Source organism: Sphaeramia orbicularis, chromosome 1, assembly GCF_902148855.1.
Source record: "Sphaeramia orbicularis chromosome 1, fSphaOr1.1, whole genome shotgun sequence".
NCBI lineage: Eukaryota > Metazoa > Chordata > Actinopteri > Kurtiformes > Apogonidae > Sphaeramia > Sphaeramia orbicularis.
The window spans coordinates 8,872,361-8,889,088 of record NC_043957.1 but is presented as its reverse complement, the minus strand read 5'-3'; the positions used below and the strand labels follow the sequence as shown (position 1 = coordinate 8,889,088).

At 39.4% G+C, this 16,728-nt stretch overlaps 1 protein-coding gene across 2 annotated transcripts in view; it reads left to right on the top strand.

The window, feature by feature from the left end:
• The window catches only part of sclt1 (sodium channel and clathrin linker 1), a 35,285-nt gene extending 20,914 nt beyond the window's left edge, over positions 1-14,371 (top strand). For both annotated transcript variants that reach the window (XM_030145102.1, XM_030145093.1), the window contains 8 exons: positions 1,240-1,311; positions 1,399-1,473; positions 6,332-6,474; positions 6,678-6,870; positions 8,435-8,631; positions 10,500-10,578; positions 13,619-13,714; positions 13,884-14,371. In XM_030145102.1, coding sequence (XP_030000962.1) covers positions 1,240-1,311; positions 1,399-1,473; positions 6,332-6,474; positions 6,678-6,870; positions 8,435-8,631; positions 10,500-10,578; positions 13,619-13,714; positions 13,884-13,943 — 915 coding nt within the window. In that variant the 3' untranslated portion in view covers positions 13,944-14,371. The remainder of the gene's footprint in view (positions 1-1,239; positions 1,312-1,398; positions 1,474-6,331; positions 6,475-6,677; positions 6,871-8,434; positions 8,632-10,499; positions 10,579-13,618; positions 13,715-13,883) is intronic.
• The last annotated feature ends 2,357 nt before the right edge of the window (positions 14,372-16,728 follow it).

Here is a 16,728-nt window from a genome sequence, read left to right as displayed (position 1 = left end):
CTTTTCCTCTTATTGTGTTTGACGTTCCTTGATGTACACTTGATTGAAATAAGGACCAAAAATGAACCTTTCAACTTGAAAGAATCAACGACTTTACCTTGATTGCAATAATTATCAACATCAACTGATAAATATTGTCATGATAACATTTAGGGCTGCGCAATCTATGGAAAAAATATTATCACGATAACGGAGTGTGCAATATTAATATCGCAAAGACGTGCATTAATTTATTTTCTTTATTTTTTTCATTAACTTTCTGTTTTACACGCCATGGGGTACCAGAGTGGTTTTCTCTATCGCTCTAACATTCTAGTTTCTCTGACAAGTAATGCTACTGCTGCTGGTTTAATGCAAGTTTACATGTTATAAACGTTGAAAAGATGTGAATATTTTCAGAGCACAACTTTGGGCAAGGCCTGAACACTTGTATTTAAAGATTTAATTTTTATAGGCAGTATTTACCGAACCATGCAAGCAATGGAATAGTGTTTGGTTAAAGCTCTCACATGGCGGTACACCCATGTCATTTACACTGTTATATGTGAATAAAATGACAAAATATTTGACTATGTTTGTGCCTGAAGGTCTATGGTAGCAGCATCACCAGGTTCTTGGACAGAATTGTGTAATTGATTGTAGTAATACAGTATTTTGTCTTAAATTTTAAATAATTGAGTCAGCATACAAACAATTGGAACATTTTTCTTAGTAGATGAACGACAAATATCGCAATATTATCATTACCGCAATGCTGTACACCCATATCTCATATCGCAGGTTTTGCCAATATTGTGCAGCCCTAATAACATTTACCAAACGCTATTTTTTTTTGTCAGACATACTAGATATTAGCATTCTGTGAAGTTCTGAGACTAGCCCCTTTTTCAGGTTATTTTTTGTCATCATTTTTTCCAGTGGTGACTCGGGAGGTTTGTTCAGGTCAGGTTGACTTACCTTCACAAAGCTTCTCAGTTGAAGATATTTAAAAGAATACTTTTTATCTAAATTAAATTCAGATTGTAGTTCCCCAAAGGACATGAGAACATCAGATTTTGGTAAGTAAAGGGTTCAAACGCTGTTTTTATATTCATAGTTACACAGACAACGTTTTTTGGGGACAGCTTTTATGACTAATCAATTAGAAGAAACCGGCTTTCAGTTTCCTAGTATTTCCAGTCCCAGACTTCAGCAGTAAATGTCCAGAATTAAACTGTTTATCTGCGTTTTTTCAAACAGGTGGATAACGTACGGAAGCAGTTCAACGTTCAAATCCACCGAATGGCCGAGGAGCTGTCTGCAATGCAGCTGGTAAGACCCTCTGCAGCAAAGGACAGATTCTATTTATGATTCTATAATAGCCACTCACCCTCGTGTTCTCTTTCCACCTCGCTCCAGGAGTGTGCGGACAAAGAGTCTCAGATTGAAAGGTCCCACCGAGAAATAAAAGCTCTGGAGGAGGAACTGGAGAAGGTATCTCTGAGACTAACTAACCTCTTTTTTTTTCCTAAAACTTTTTCAGCTTGAGACCCAAAAGATTAGTTTTGTGTATCCTCAGGAGCCAAATTAGCAAAACTACATCACAAATTGCTATAAACCTACAATTTTATGGGCTGTGCCGTTGTTAAAGCGATCTTAAATGACTGCATTTGGCATGAATGTTTGAGTGTCAATCACCACAGATAGCAAGATAAGAATCACTTGAACACTGACAAGCAATGTTACATATACAGGGTTCTTGCGGATTCTTAAAAAGTCTTGAATTTACGAATCTGCATATAGATAGATAGATAGATAGATAGATACAAAATACAGTCACTGCTCCACAGAACCAGTCATACCACATCAACAATCAATAAATAAATAAATGCAGAGTATAAGTAGCTAAGAATAAGTTACATTAAAAAGAAAGTAGAATTAAAGGACAAAATGTGTTTTCTGCCTATCACATAAAAACATAAAAGCATAAAAACATTTAAAAAACCCGAGGACAGAAGTGTTTTGGAGCTTCTGCCTCCTATGCACCCCCACCCAGCTACTCCTTCTCCCGTCTCCTCTCCTTTTTAATACCTTAAAAAAAAGCCTTTAAAAGGTATTACATTTGATATGATAGGCCTTAAGTTATGTTGCCGTAAACTTGTTGGCTGTGTTGTGTTTAAGGGTATGTTTACACGGCAACACTAGGATCTAATTCCGCAAAGATTTCTCCTTTGCATTATAAAATCATTCCGCGTTAAGACGAAGCCGCTATGATAACGATCTGCGTTAACATGAGTCCGCGAGAACGGCTGAATACGCTGTGGTGGCCATGCCAGACCAGTAGCTGGCGATGTAGAGCTGTAGTGAAACAGTGGCGCGCCTGCGCACAAACGATTTCCGGTTTAGACAGCCTTTAAATGAGAAGAAGAAGAAGAGGCATTGGCGAATATAAGAAATGCGTCTCCGCTGGTAAGAGTGTAGACGCAGTAAGTCTAACTTTTGGTGGAGAAGCGACAGCAAACTGAGCACAGTTAGCAGCACGTATGTTGTTCTGAAACCGGCCATTGTTGTTGTGGTTGTTCCTTCTTTTTCTGCAGCTTTATTGTGTCAGAGGCTGGCAAACCAGCTTGGAGGAGCATTACCGCCACCAACTGGCCTGGAGTGGGTTAACTGGCGGTTCTTGGCTGCGCGCGCATGCGGTGACATCATATTTTACCCCGGAACGCTCCGATTCGCGTTAACACGGAGCTGACATGCGGAGCGTATCGATAACATTCCACCCTGGACCCTGGTATCAAAAGTTTCCGGATTCAGGCACTCTAGGCACCGTTTCCATGTTAACAGAAGGCTAATCCGCGATGAAATCTTCCCGGAGTCGACTGAATCCTACGCCGTGTAAATGGCCCCTAAATGTGTGTGGGAAATGTCCACGCTGCAAAGAAAGTAACATTAGTTGACTCAGTTCCACCCGTTCCAACCCGACAATTTATATTGAAACTAGGAACCTGTTGTCGATAACTTTGGAGCCCCTGATGAAAAATGATCACAGAACATTAAACCCAACACGTGCACATGTCCTGACTTTGGGAACTTTAAAGGTCCCGTATTATGCTATTTTTCAGTCACGTCATATAGGTCTCAGAAGCCCAAAAACATAGTATTTAAGTTTGTTCGCTCCAAAATCATCCTTTTTTCGGAGTTTCAGCGGTCGAAAAAGTCACTCTCACCAGCCCTCCTCAGAACAGGCTGTTTCTGGGCCTGCTTCCAGGTATGCAAATGAACGCATCTGTCCACGCCCACTCCCCCTCCCCTCTCTGGGAGAGGACGCGGCTTACGCTAGCGGTACTATGCGCTAACGTTGACTGTGAAGCCATCATACACATGTCTCAGACAGAACGTCTTTCCAAACACTGGCTTTCTTTGCCTTGAGGCGTGATTGAGCCCCAACGGAAAACGGTGGTGTTGTGTCGGGTTCGTGGACCTGACACGGAAAGACGCCTGCCGCCACTAATGCAGGCAGCTACTAACTAACTAAGCTTGATGCTAACTATACTGATGCCAACCACAAAAGGCCCGTGTTCAAAGTAGTTCTGTTGAATGTCTCTTGATATTATCAGCTCTTGCATGTTAACGGGGACGTAAATGTTAGCAGCAGTAACCGAGCTATGTTAGCTGCCATGCTAACGTTAGACGTACACATCAACCACCAGCTTATCCGTAATGTAGGGTTATGCAGTAAAGATACAAAAAAATGAGAAGAACTTGCATCTCCCACACTTGTACTTGGGTCACGAAGCGTTGGTACTGCGTCCTTCTTGATTCTGATTTGAGTCTTTGTGCTAAGCCGGAGCTGTATGGGCCCATGTTCGAAAAACACTCGTCTGTGAAATGCCGGGCACACACATACAGGCGTTTGGGAATGTTGTTTGGTACATGACCATCAAAGATAGAATCCAGCCACTTTTTACGGAGAGGCTCGGAAGTGGGGAGCAAAAATAAACTATCGTGTTGGTGTGTGCAGCCAACAACACCATAATTCGCGTGTCTCGCCTTCGCCATGTTTGTTGTCCAAAAGGTACTTTGCCAGGGCGGGACTTACCTTTTCATGCAGGGTGGGGGCACAGTCAGGGGGAGGAGTTAAATCCGCTTATGTCGTCATAAGCGGACCCAACTCAAACTCGGCCGTTTGAGCAGGCATTTTCACAAAATGTGGTGTAGCAAGGCAGGGAGGAAACAGACAGTTTTCAAATTCCAACCTCATAATGAGGCTACTGCAACACACACTACTATAAGAAAACTTTCACAAAGTGAGATTTGCATAATACGGGACCTTTAAGGGACGGCTCACAAACACAAAGTAAGCAAGAGGAAGTGCAAATTTAATAATGCCTGTTTGGAGAAAAAATCAATCTTGACCTGTTTGACGCAAATGGAGGGAAACGGCTGTGAAATGGGCATTCACTTCTGTTCTAAGTAGTTTTAACAAGGTCTTAAAAAGTCAAAAATTTAACTTGTAGAAACCTGAAGGAACCCTGTATATAGGCCGCAAAACACTGTCACCAAGTTACAGACACACAAAGCAGGAATTCAGATGCTAATGTTTACAAAATAGCACGAGACTGACTTTTTTTTTTTACACACATGCATTCATTTTGTTGTATCGTTTTTGTATTTTTTATCTGTTCATGTAATTTGTGATTGCGTCGTTTGGTTTTATGTCACTACGTCCTTTGGTTAAGGCCTCTCCCTTGCATATCACTCCTTTTGTTAACTGTTCCAAAGCATGTTCTATTTAGTTATAGAATTATATATTATTGTTATATATTTGTCTTCAACAATATATGACCCAATGAAACCTGTTTAGAAACACAGCCCTAAGTTAACCCTTTATAGGACATGCATAGAAATGCTTAGACATTCTAAATTTCAACCATAGTGTGTTATTGGAGGACATAACAAGACTTTATCACTTTTGTGAAATGTTTCTAAATCTTTTTATTTTCAGGTAGAAAGTCAAGGTCAATGAAGTTACTATATTTGGTTCCTTGCTCATAAGAGGCAAAAAATATATAGACAAAAAGTATATATAAAAAAGACAAGAAAAACACATGTAAGGTGAAAGGAACATGTATTTTAGAACATTTGAACATGACTTTTAGAACATTTAGAGCATAGGTGTCAAACTTATGTTACTTCAGGGGCCACGTCCTCCCAGTATGATCTGCACTGGGCCAGACCAGTACAATAATAACAGAATAATATATAAATAATGACAACTACAAACTTTTCTCTATGTTTTTGTGAAAGTGAGTGAAAAAAGCAAAATTATATTAGGACAATGTTTAAATTTACAAACAATTCATTCGCATGAACCATGAAAAAACTGAACTGTTTTAAGAAAAATTTGTGCAATTTGACCAGTATTCTGCTTCAGTTTGCTAATGACAACTTACAGGTCATAGTGGATCTACAAATATATACAACATTTAGGAACAGTAACAACAACAGTAACAGACACAATATTGTTGAAATTGCACTTATTTCTCTTAAGACATTTCAGGTTGTTCATATTTTCCAGGTTATTCACATTTTTTATGGATTGATACTTCATGAATGTAAACCTTTTCATGAAATTTAACTTTTTTTTTTTGCACTAAAACAAACAACATTTTGCAGTTGTCGTTATTTATAGGTTATTATGACAATATTTTACTGGTCTGACCCACTTGAACCTGAACTAAAATGATCATATCTTCAGTGTAATTTTTGCTTTTCACAAAGTTCATCCCACGGGCCAGACTGGACCCTTTGGTGGACCGGTTTTGGCCCCAAGCCACATGTTTGACACCTGTGATTTAGAGCATAAGTAGAGCGTAAGTAGCAAGAAAAATAAAGATGAAAAAAAAAGCTAAGAAATAAATACAAAAAATACAATAACTACACATGTAAAGTGCAAGAAACATGTATTATAGAACATTAGAGCATCACTTTTAGAACATTAGATCAACATAAGTGCTGATCCAGACCCCTGTCCACATCCACTTTATCCCTTTGAACATCATTCCTTACATTAGTACCATTACTTCATGGTACCGAACAAAGCAGGTACACTCACTGTTCATGCAGAGGTGGACCTTACAGACCCTGTAGACCACATTGGACCTGAGATTGTTGACTCACTGTAACTGTTGTTGTCACCATCTTATAATGTCTGTGGAAATGACTAAAAATAGTCACTTCCCTCATAAAGGGTTAAAGAAAGGCAGCAATATAGTATGAAAGATGTAAGTGGTGTTTGCTAAAGTGGCTTTATAAAATGCTCCCTGTGGTGTTTTTTTTTTTTTTTTTCTAGGTGTACAAAGAAGGGAGGGCAGAGCCAGAGTTCAGAAAGATAGATGCCCTTCATCAAAGGTGTCTCGATGCAGAGAGGATGAAGGAAGACATCAGCATCACTCTGCAAAGCACCCAGGCCAAGCTTAAAAAAACAGAAATGGAGTAAGTGCAGTTAGTCCCTATAGCTGCGTTAAACATTTACTGTCTTCGTCCTCACATCCCCTGGAACAGTCGCGGCCACAGTGGAAGGTGCCAACGTGACTCCATCTGCTGCTGATAATGATGGTGGTATGGAAATGCCATGTTGTCTTCATCTCCATCTGTCTCTCTCCCCTTTCCCTCTTGATGTATCCGTCCATCTGTAGCTACAGCGAGGAGCTGTCGCGCTGCCAGGAGGATGTACGGCGGCTGCAGGACTCTCTGGCTGCAGCCCGGGATGACTGTGTCGGCGTCAGTGACGAGCGGCTCCGCCTACAACAGGAGAACTTGCAGCTTCGTAGAGAAATGGATGAGATGCGCAAGACCTCCCTGTTAGTTCAAAAGAAGGCCAAACAACAGGTAATAATTGATAGAAAGCTAAGGGCCTGATTTACTAAAGGTTTGCGCGTGTAAAAATGTGCACAAACTTGACTGCGCACGCAAAAACATGTTGAAGCTGATCTACTAACAGGACGCACTGAGGTTTGCGCCTCTCAAATGGGCAAAATAGCTCGCGCAACCCATTTAGCATGTTTGCCCTGATGAATATGCAATATGGGCGTTTCTGCCAGAACGTGCAAAATTATTGGGAGGAGTAAATGCAAGTATTTATTTAGCGGATGCAATGTGATTTACCAAACCTGAAACAGATTGCGGTGGCTGATTTTGCATCTATATTTAGCGTGTCTGAAAGGCAGGTTTGAACTTCACGCAAAACTGGCTGCAGTAGTTGTGGCGAGGAGGAGGCATAGGCACAACACAGAGAACCAATCTGTTCAGATCACATCAACATTTTTGGAATGACGGAAGAAAAAATAATAATAACTTGAGACATATGGCCCCCCACTTTATGGGCCTTTATGGGCCAGGACCGACTCCTGAGAAACGTCTCTCTTTCTCTCTACCTCTCTCTCGCACACAAGGGAGACTGAACGTGACAGGTTCTCGCGCTGCAGAACACGCACGTGCACACACACACACAGACAAACAGCACTGCCCACGGTGTTGTGACTGGGCTCCTGAACTGCCTATATAAGCACATAGCACATATATACAGGGTGTCCCATAAGTCTCCATACATAGGAGACATAATACATTCCATACATATATGATTCTAACATGTATTTCTTTATATTTCTTCTTTATAGTTCTTCAGCAGTGGAGGACACGCATTGAAATGTGTTCCCGACAAAATGGCAGTCATATAGAGCATATTATATAAACAAAAATGGTTTATGTCAAGAAACGTTTATTTTTCCTATGTGTGGAGACTTATGGGGGACACCCTGTATATATTTATATATATATATATATATATATATATTTATATATATATATATATATATATATATATATATATTTATGTGGAGGGTTTTCCCTCATGCCCATGGACTTAAAAGTTTTCATTCACCATGCAGAGCGACATAAAGAGAGAAGGTATTTATTTCACTAATAACACACTTCACCACTGATAAACAACAACAGAGAAATGCCCATTCACCCCTCTGTTTGGAAAAAGAACAACTTCATATTTATGAGTGCTGGCATATCCCAGAGCAGTTTTTACAGCTGTCTCCATGACGACAACCAGTAGCGCACGCAAAATCCTCATTTAATTAGGGCGGTCTCCAAGACTTTCCGCCTGTTGTCATTTGCGCAGGCAATCTTAGTTGATCACCCCTGACACGCAAATCAATAGCATGCGCATATTTTAGCGCGAGCAAGCACATTTGCGCCCGTTATTTGCGATCTAGGTAAATCAGGCCCTAGGAGTGCAAAGACTTGACAAGGGAAGTCTAGGGAAGTAGGATGTGGAGAAAAAGCAGCCTTATATTTATGTGCAAATGTAGCCATTTTAAGACCCTTCCAGACTGCCAGGGTGACCTCATGCACGCCGTTCCCCCACTCTGCTACCTTTCTCCAGATGTCACAGTTGGAACAGGAATACAGCCTGAAAGAGCAGGGACTTGATGCACGAGTGCGCGAGCTGGAGGAGAGCAGCCGGAGTTCCAGCGCCGATCTGACACGCCTCCTCACAGCACAACAGAAAAGCACTCAGCGTTGGAAGGAGGAGGCCAAGAACCTGGTCCAGGCTTTTGAGACAAAAATCACAAGCCTCAAGTAAGAACCAGCAAAGGCAGATTTACACAGTACTAAAGGAGAAGAGAGATCAAATACACCATAAACAACACCATCTGCCATCTGTGGCCCTTTTGTTAGTCTGCTAAACCTCGTCTGCTGTTGTAGAAATGTTTTGTTGCGAACAGCAGAAACTTTTTAAGTATAATAGAGAATCTTCCAGAAGGTGCAGTAAACACAAATCAATATTTAGTTAAAAAAATCTGTAAAAGAGACAGAACATAAAACAATCATCTTGTATAAATCATGAAAGAAATGAAATGTGAAATAGTCTTTTGAAACAATCTAATGCGCAAAACTGAATATTTGACATATTGCTGTTAAAACTACTGTGTTCCTCAGCATCTACAATTATACACTTGCAGAAATGTGTGTAACAGTAAGTATGGTGAAAAATCTTAGAACGCTGATGTGCAACAAGTTGGTTCATACTGCTGCACACACAAAAAAAGACAATGAGGTAATGCATGGAGAACGTCCTGAGGTGTATGACCAAAAAACAATATTACCAAACAAAAAGAGTTGAGGATTGCTTAAAATGTTCCCTGTATGTAATATTTACCATTTGTGTGTGTGTGTGTTTATTATACAGGATGTATAAAAAAAAAAAAACTATACATTTTGAAAAATTACCCCCAGTTCTCCATTTGATAATTTTTGGAATTTTCTTTTATGGACATCGGTAGGTAGGGGATTGGTGGATATTTGTCCAAATTTACAGACCCAGGTTTTCATGCATAAGTGAGCTGGGGCAAATTACGCAATCCGAGTTAAAACTGGTTTGCGTGAACTAGCAGTGGGATTTAAATCCAATCAAAGGTTACAGGAGGGGACAATGGGCATCACATGGGAATATGGGTTAACCCTAACCCTAACTTGGCTTGTCCTCAGTGACATTTTCAGGCCTAAACAAGTTGAATTAAGACTGAAAGGCAGGAACAGCTGCCATGGGTAAAGAAATGAAATTGACATGGTGGCCAAAGTGTTAATGCTGTAACCTGGCAATTTTGTGGAAAACAAGATGGATGCCCATTGTCCCCTCCCATGACCTTTGATTGGATTTAAATCCCACCGCTAATTCGCGCAAACCAGCTTTAACTCGGATTGCACAATTTGCCCCTGCTCACTCATGCATGAAAACCTGGGTCTGTAAATTTGGACAAATATCCACCAATCCCCTACCTACCGACGTCCATAAAAGAAGATTCCAAAAATTATCAAATGCGGAACTGGGGGTAATTTTTCAAAATGTATAGTTTTTTTTAATCAACCCTATATAATTTGGAAATTTGAGATAATTAGGCTATTAGGGTATGGTTTGACCTGTGCTCTGAAGGATAGAAGACCCCTGAAGAGAAGCCAGACCCTCCATCTTATCAGGGAAGGGGGGGGGGGGGGGGGGGGGGGGGACCGAGGCTCACAAAAGAAATGCTGTTCTCAGCAACGGAAGTAGGCTGGAACTGAAGGTCATATTTGGGGGAGCTTCTCCTGCTTCAGCAGAAGTTTGTGCCAAAATAATCCTGATGGTTAATGAAATCAGCATTTTCTCGATGTATATAAGGTATAGGTCCGAGCCATGAGGTTCAGAGTAGTTCTGGTGTGCTTCATGTCGCTGTGAATTGCTCTTGGGTTTTTTGTCGACAATAAAACTCTGTTGTCTTGAACGCTGACTTCTGGTGATTCAGTTGAACACCGATTGGAAGATTCTTTGTGAGCAGTGCATAGAGGCCCCATTTTGATTTAAGATATCTATTTCACATCATACGCTTTATTAATACTTTGTTAAATCTGTTAAATCTTTTTTTCTGCAAGGCTCATCTTTTTTTTTTTTGTTTGTTTTTTTGTTTCAGGGCAGAGCTGAATCGGCAGAAGCAGCGTTCTCACGAGCTTGAGATGCAGCTGGACACTGACCATGGTACTATTGCTGAGGTCTGTGTAACTCACACATACAGTTTAATGTTTAAAAAGAAATGTAAATTGCTCACACTGCACTGTTGGCAATGACGTCTGCGTGGTGGGAGGAGCTGACCTTTGCTGTTTAGTTTTGTTCGGCTACTGTAAGCCTCGGTCTGCAAATGTCAGATCACTTTTGTAACTGTGTACGTAGAAAAGCAGCCATAAAGAAATATATAGTAAAAAGAATTTTCAGCCTCTCCTTTCTGCATTAGACATGGGAGCCTGCACAAACATCTCTAGACCCTGGGCCTGCTCCAGAAAGCGGGTTCAACATACTCCGAGTCTAATTCTAAACTCTGAGTCTACTTACTCTGAGTTCAGAAACTCGGAGTATTCAGTTCCAGAACAGCGGTTTTGAGTTATTTCAAACGACTCTGAGTAAGTTTACCCCGAGTTGGGCGCGTGCACGAACCACAACAAAAAGCCATCATCAATGGAGCCCCAATACCTGGATTCACCATGGTAACCGCTGACAAAAAGAGGACCGGTTATTTCGCTCCACTCGAACAAGAAGTTCTAATTCATGTGTACGGGGAATACAAAGCAGTATTCAGTAGAAAAGGCAACACTGCTGCTGCTGCTAAGGAAAGTGAAGCATCATGGGAAAAAACTCAAGCCCGAGTCGATGTGTAAGTGCGAATATACTCATCCACTGACTGAACAGCCTATTGGACTGAATAAAAACTGTAGCATGTAAGTTTAAACATTATTGGATTGAATAAAAGTGGTGGAAAAAATTAAATCTGAGTAGTTTGTAGGTCCAATCCCACAGGAGAAAAACACACACGGAGGAAACTGAGTATGAAATATAAAAGCATCATTCAGAAAGGTAATGGCATATTATTCTAGGCCCTGATTGTACGTCATTTATTCCTGTTTGACACTGGCTCACATACAAAGTAAATATTCAGTGGCTATTTAAACCCCTAACAAATGCTGTTTTAACTCATATATGTCGTCTCACCTCATGTCCTGTCTAGTAGATGAATATTTTAGTTCCACTCAGTCAACAGGAAGAAGGCAGAGGCGGTAGAAAACCATGTAAGCGAGTAACCTACTGATACTCAGATCTACCACATATGGTAGTTTAAAATATATGAGGCAGATTGTTCTCCTTTATCACAGGAGGAGGATTATGAGGAGAGAGTAGTTGCTTTTCCATTGACCCTCAAATTGCGCAAATATAACTTGCGCATGAAAATTTACCAAATGGGAAAACGAAAATTTTGCCAAAACTCTTATTTTTCGATTAAAAGTTTTTGCACTGGCAAGAGGTGGTTTATCAGGTGTAGCGCAAATGGTATATCATGCAAAACTGCAATGGAAAGACCTTTTTCCGCAACGAGAGTCACATGAATAAAAAATCCAGATGTTGACGGATGTTACAAGCGAAGAAGAGTTTTAAAAGAAACATGGTGGTATGTGTGGACACACCAGGAAACCCAATAATTTTTTAATTTAGTATGGGATAGAGGGGTAATATATAATAATAATGAATATGTCTGTAATACAAGGTGATATTTATGTTTGTCGCCATGTTTATGGAATGACTTCGCATCATTTCACGATAATAAATGCACAAATCATCGCATTTGTGATTTAATGGAAAAACCGACATTACGCACTTCTGTTTTTTCCACATTTGGTAAATATTGGTCAAGTTTTGCGCATATATCCAATGGAAAGCAACTACTGTCTGTGGCCTCAGAGGGATCCAGAGGACCACACAGGTCACAGAAGTTTTTTTATTTATTTATTTATTTTATATATAGAATAGAGTAGATCTATACCCATTCACATTGCATTCTTTTATGGAATTTTGATTTTAACGCGAGTGTGACAAGTAATGACAATAAATGATTGGATAAATAGCTTGTGCATTCTTATCCTTTTTACCAGAGCACAGCTGGAAAACAGCAACAGAATAATTTAATATAGAGTGTACGATTGAAATGATAGTAAACTTTATGTCCAACATAAGTAGGAATAACACATAAAGGTGAACAAAAGGAAAAAATAAATTACAAATTTAAACAGAGCACTCCAAAATATTGAAGGTAATCACCAACAAAAGAAAAATAAGCCACATACTCTCCTGCTATTTCACTGTGGCTCTTTAACAACACTTTATGTCTGAAATGAAGTAGGAAGAAGCCAAACTTATATTGTTCAACCCCAAATACATAGATATTCATCAGGAAATGATAGCGCATTTATTTGAGGTCTGAAAATCCTCTCCCGATGTAAATCGCTGCATATTAACTGTGCTTTTAAATCTTTGGGATCGCATTTGTCTGGACAATGTAATAGGGTGTTTCAAGTGGGCGGCCATGGCTCGGATGGTAAAGAGGGTTGTCCAATAACCGAAGGGTTGGCGGTTCGAATCCCGCTCTGTCCCAGTCATGTGCTGTTGTGTCCTTGGGCAAGACACTTCACCCTCCTTGCCTCCTGTGTATGAATGTTCGGTGGTGGTCGGAGGCGCGAATTGGCAGCCACGAATCTGTCAGTCTGCCCCAGGGCAACTGTGGCTACAAATGTAGTTTACCACCATCAGAGGGAGAATGTGAGAGCGAATGAATAATGGATCCACTGTGCGTTCATAGAAAAGCGCTATATAAATCTGATCCATTATTATTATTAAGTGGGAGGAGACAAGTGAAACACAGGGTTTCTTAAGGAAAACCATGTTCACGGAGTAAGTAGCCATGGCGACAGACTCAGGGTTTGACGTACCTGTCTTTCTGGAACGGAAAACCCAGAGGTTCCCTCATCTCAGGCTTAACATACTCAAAGTTTTCACATAACCTGCTTTCTAGAACAGACCCCTGTGTTTTTTGTGGTATACAAACCATACGAAGAACTGAAATGGTCACTTTAATACGTAGAGCTCCATCACTGAGTACAGCCAGAAAAATATGTCACAGATAACAGACGGTACTAAGTGAATCAGTCATCTATTTTTGGTCCCATCATGTACTTGTAACTCAGTGACTTTGTGTGTTTACTTCAACAGTATGAGAGGCAGTTAGCAGAGTATCAAGAGAAGACAAATCGTCTCCAGAGACGACTGACACAAGCTGAACAAAGGGCAACGTCTGCTACACAACAGGTATGAATAAATATGTGTGGGATAAATTCAAAGGCACTGGGATGAGGTCCTTTGAATGTCATACTGTGTGGATGAAAAAAACAAACAAAAAAAACTACTTCGGTGACTTGCTTTTGTTACCTGTATGAAAGTCTTATTTCTCAGATTTTGTCTTTGGTTTCTCCTACAGTTGAGCATGATGGCATCACAGCAAAGGAAAACACCCCTGACTCATCCAGAGACTGTATAATGCCAGTGTGATTTACTGTTGTTTACTTCACAGACTCCTATGGGTAACCAAGTGCCCTGCTGGTGACAAACAATCAAGTTTTCAAATAAATCAAAGGGATCACAAGTTTTATTGCAGTGCCACAAATACAACAAAACACAGTGATAATGTTTTTTTTTTGTGGTAAAAAGTGATTTTCACAATTTTCTTCAGATCGTATGAGATGCGATTTAGACTACTTAAAACGAAACTGTAGAAAATTTTTTCTGACCTATCCCAAGGCTTCTGGGGGGTTTATTATGCAATATGATATTCTTTTAAAACAATATCATTGCAATATTTAACCCTTTATCAGGAAAGTCACTATTTTTGGTAATTTCCGCATACATTACAAGACAGTGACAGTTACAGTAAGGACAGTGAGTCAACAATCTCAGGTCCAATGTGGTCTACAGGGTCTGTAAGGTCCACCTCTGCATGATCAGTGAGTGTACCTGCTTTGTTAGGTACCATGAAGTAATGGTACTAATGTAAGGAATGATGTTCAAATGGATAATGTGGATGTTGACAGGTGTCGGACCAACACTTATGTGGATCTAATGTTCTAAAAGTGATGTTCTAATGTTCTAAAATACATGTTTCTTGCACCTTACATGTGTTTTTATTGTACTTTTTATATTTATTTCTTAGATTTTCTTGATTTTTTTTTTTTTTTTTTTGCCACTGATTTTCTACATAATAAAAAATTTTGAAAACTTTCACAAAAGTAATAAAGTCTTGTTATGTCCTCAATGGCACACTAAGGTTGACATTTTGAATTTCAGAGTATTCTATTAGTGCCCTATAAAGCAGGGGTCTCAAACATGTGGCCCGGGGGCCAAATGCGGCCTGTCAAAGGTTCCAATCTGGCCTGTGGGATGAATTTGCGAAGTGCAAAAATTACACAGGCTTGAATTTAGCAAAAAAAAAAAAAAAAAAATTAGCTTGAATTAAAGAAAAAATCTTGAACTAAGCAAAAAAAAAAAAATCTTCAATTAAGTAAAAAAAAGTCTAGAATCAAGCCAAGAAAAAATCTTAAATTTAGCAAAAAATCTTGAATTAACAACTTCAATTTTTTTTTTAGTGCAAAAAAATAACACTAAATTATGAAAATATTTACATTTACAAACTATCCTGAAACAATAAAATGTGAATAACCTGAACAAATATGAACAACCTGAAATGTCTAAAGAAAATTAAGCACGATTTTAACAATGTCCTGCCTTTTACTAAATGCTTAGTGTCTTTGTAGATCTTATCCATAATGCACATGTAGAAATGATAAGTTGAAGCATAATATTGTTAAAATTGCACTTATTTTTCACTTAGTTTTTCAGGTTATTCACATCTTTTTTGTTTGGATAGTTTACAAAAGTAAGTATTTTCATAATTTAATGGGGGGGTTTTTGCACTAAAACAAAGACAAAAATTTGGAGTTATTATTTATAGGTTATTATATTATTTTACTGGTCCAGCCCACTGGAGATCAGATCAGGCTTAATGTGGCCCCTGAAAGAAAATGAGTTTGAGACCCCTGCGATACAGGGTTAAACAACACAAGTCCACATTTTCCTAACTTTCCATTAATTAAATGAACTGTGGCCTAATTTGTCCTGCTGGATTTTTGAGATGTTGTTTTGTTTTTACAGTCTAACTTGGTTTTCTGCAGCAAAGTATCCATGTAAATCAAACTTCCTGCATATTGAATTTCAGAGAGTGAACCAGCAACTCATGAAGCGGCTCCAATCCTTCACTGTCTGAAGTCATTATTTCATCAGTTATTATTTCAGCAGCAGTAAAACTAGACACATTTCTTTGGTTTCAACTGAACTGAAACTAAACAGACAGATTGACTATAAACAGATTTTAAAAACTGTGCCAGTTGAGTAACGTGAACATGACAAACGGCCCATGTTTCATCGCTCTCCTTAAAATCCAGTAATTATTCTGCTACTTCAGCCATTTAAAAAGACTATTAGCTGCATAAGAAGGTTTTGACAGTACTTTTATTTATTTGGTTAATAAAACAAGCTCAATAAAAAGCAGATCATATGACAAATTAAGATTGTGAAATCACACATGCTGCCTTGACTGTTCTGTCAGGGTATGGCATCAGTACAGGATCTGATCAGCCTCTGAGGATCTGAACTGGACGACCTTGAAAATCATAAATGAATCACTGCTCACCCTCATTGCTGATGCAGAGGTGCGTTGTTTTGAAGTCAAAGTAAATTAACTTGAGCCAACAAGTCACTTTTACAGTGTAACCCCCCCCCCAAAAAAAAGACACTTTCCACTATGTCTTCCATCTTCATGAAAAAAGGTGCCAATGAATAAGTTTATGACCTTGGAAAAGTTAACTGCAGAGTTCCGTCTATACAGGGCCGTTTCAAGATATCTGGGGGCCCTAGGCAAGAAAGTAAAGTGAGGCCCCTAATACGCGAAGATGTGGTGGTCGAATCACCGAAGAAGAAAAATGAAATCCAGATGTGATCTCCTGTTTTGTGGTGCATTTAATGAGTCATGAATTACTGTGTATTAGGCAACACAGAGTTTCCACCAGAGTGTAGTAAAGGACACAGTGTCTTCAATTTGGCATTGTTGATGGGAATGACACAAATTGTCACTATCAATTGGCGCTGACAGAAATTTAAGCAAAGCGCCTAAAAAAAAAAAAGAAAAAAAAAAAAAAGGCATTTGGTGAGTAGGCTTACTTTTGTCCTAATTGTAGAAGTATATGATTAAAGTGCAGAGGATTTGATAGTAA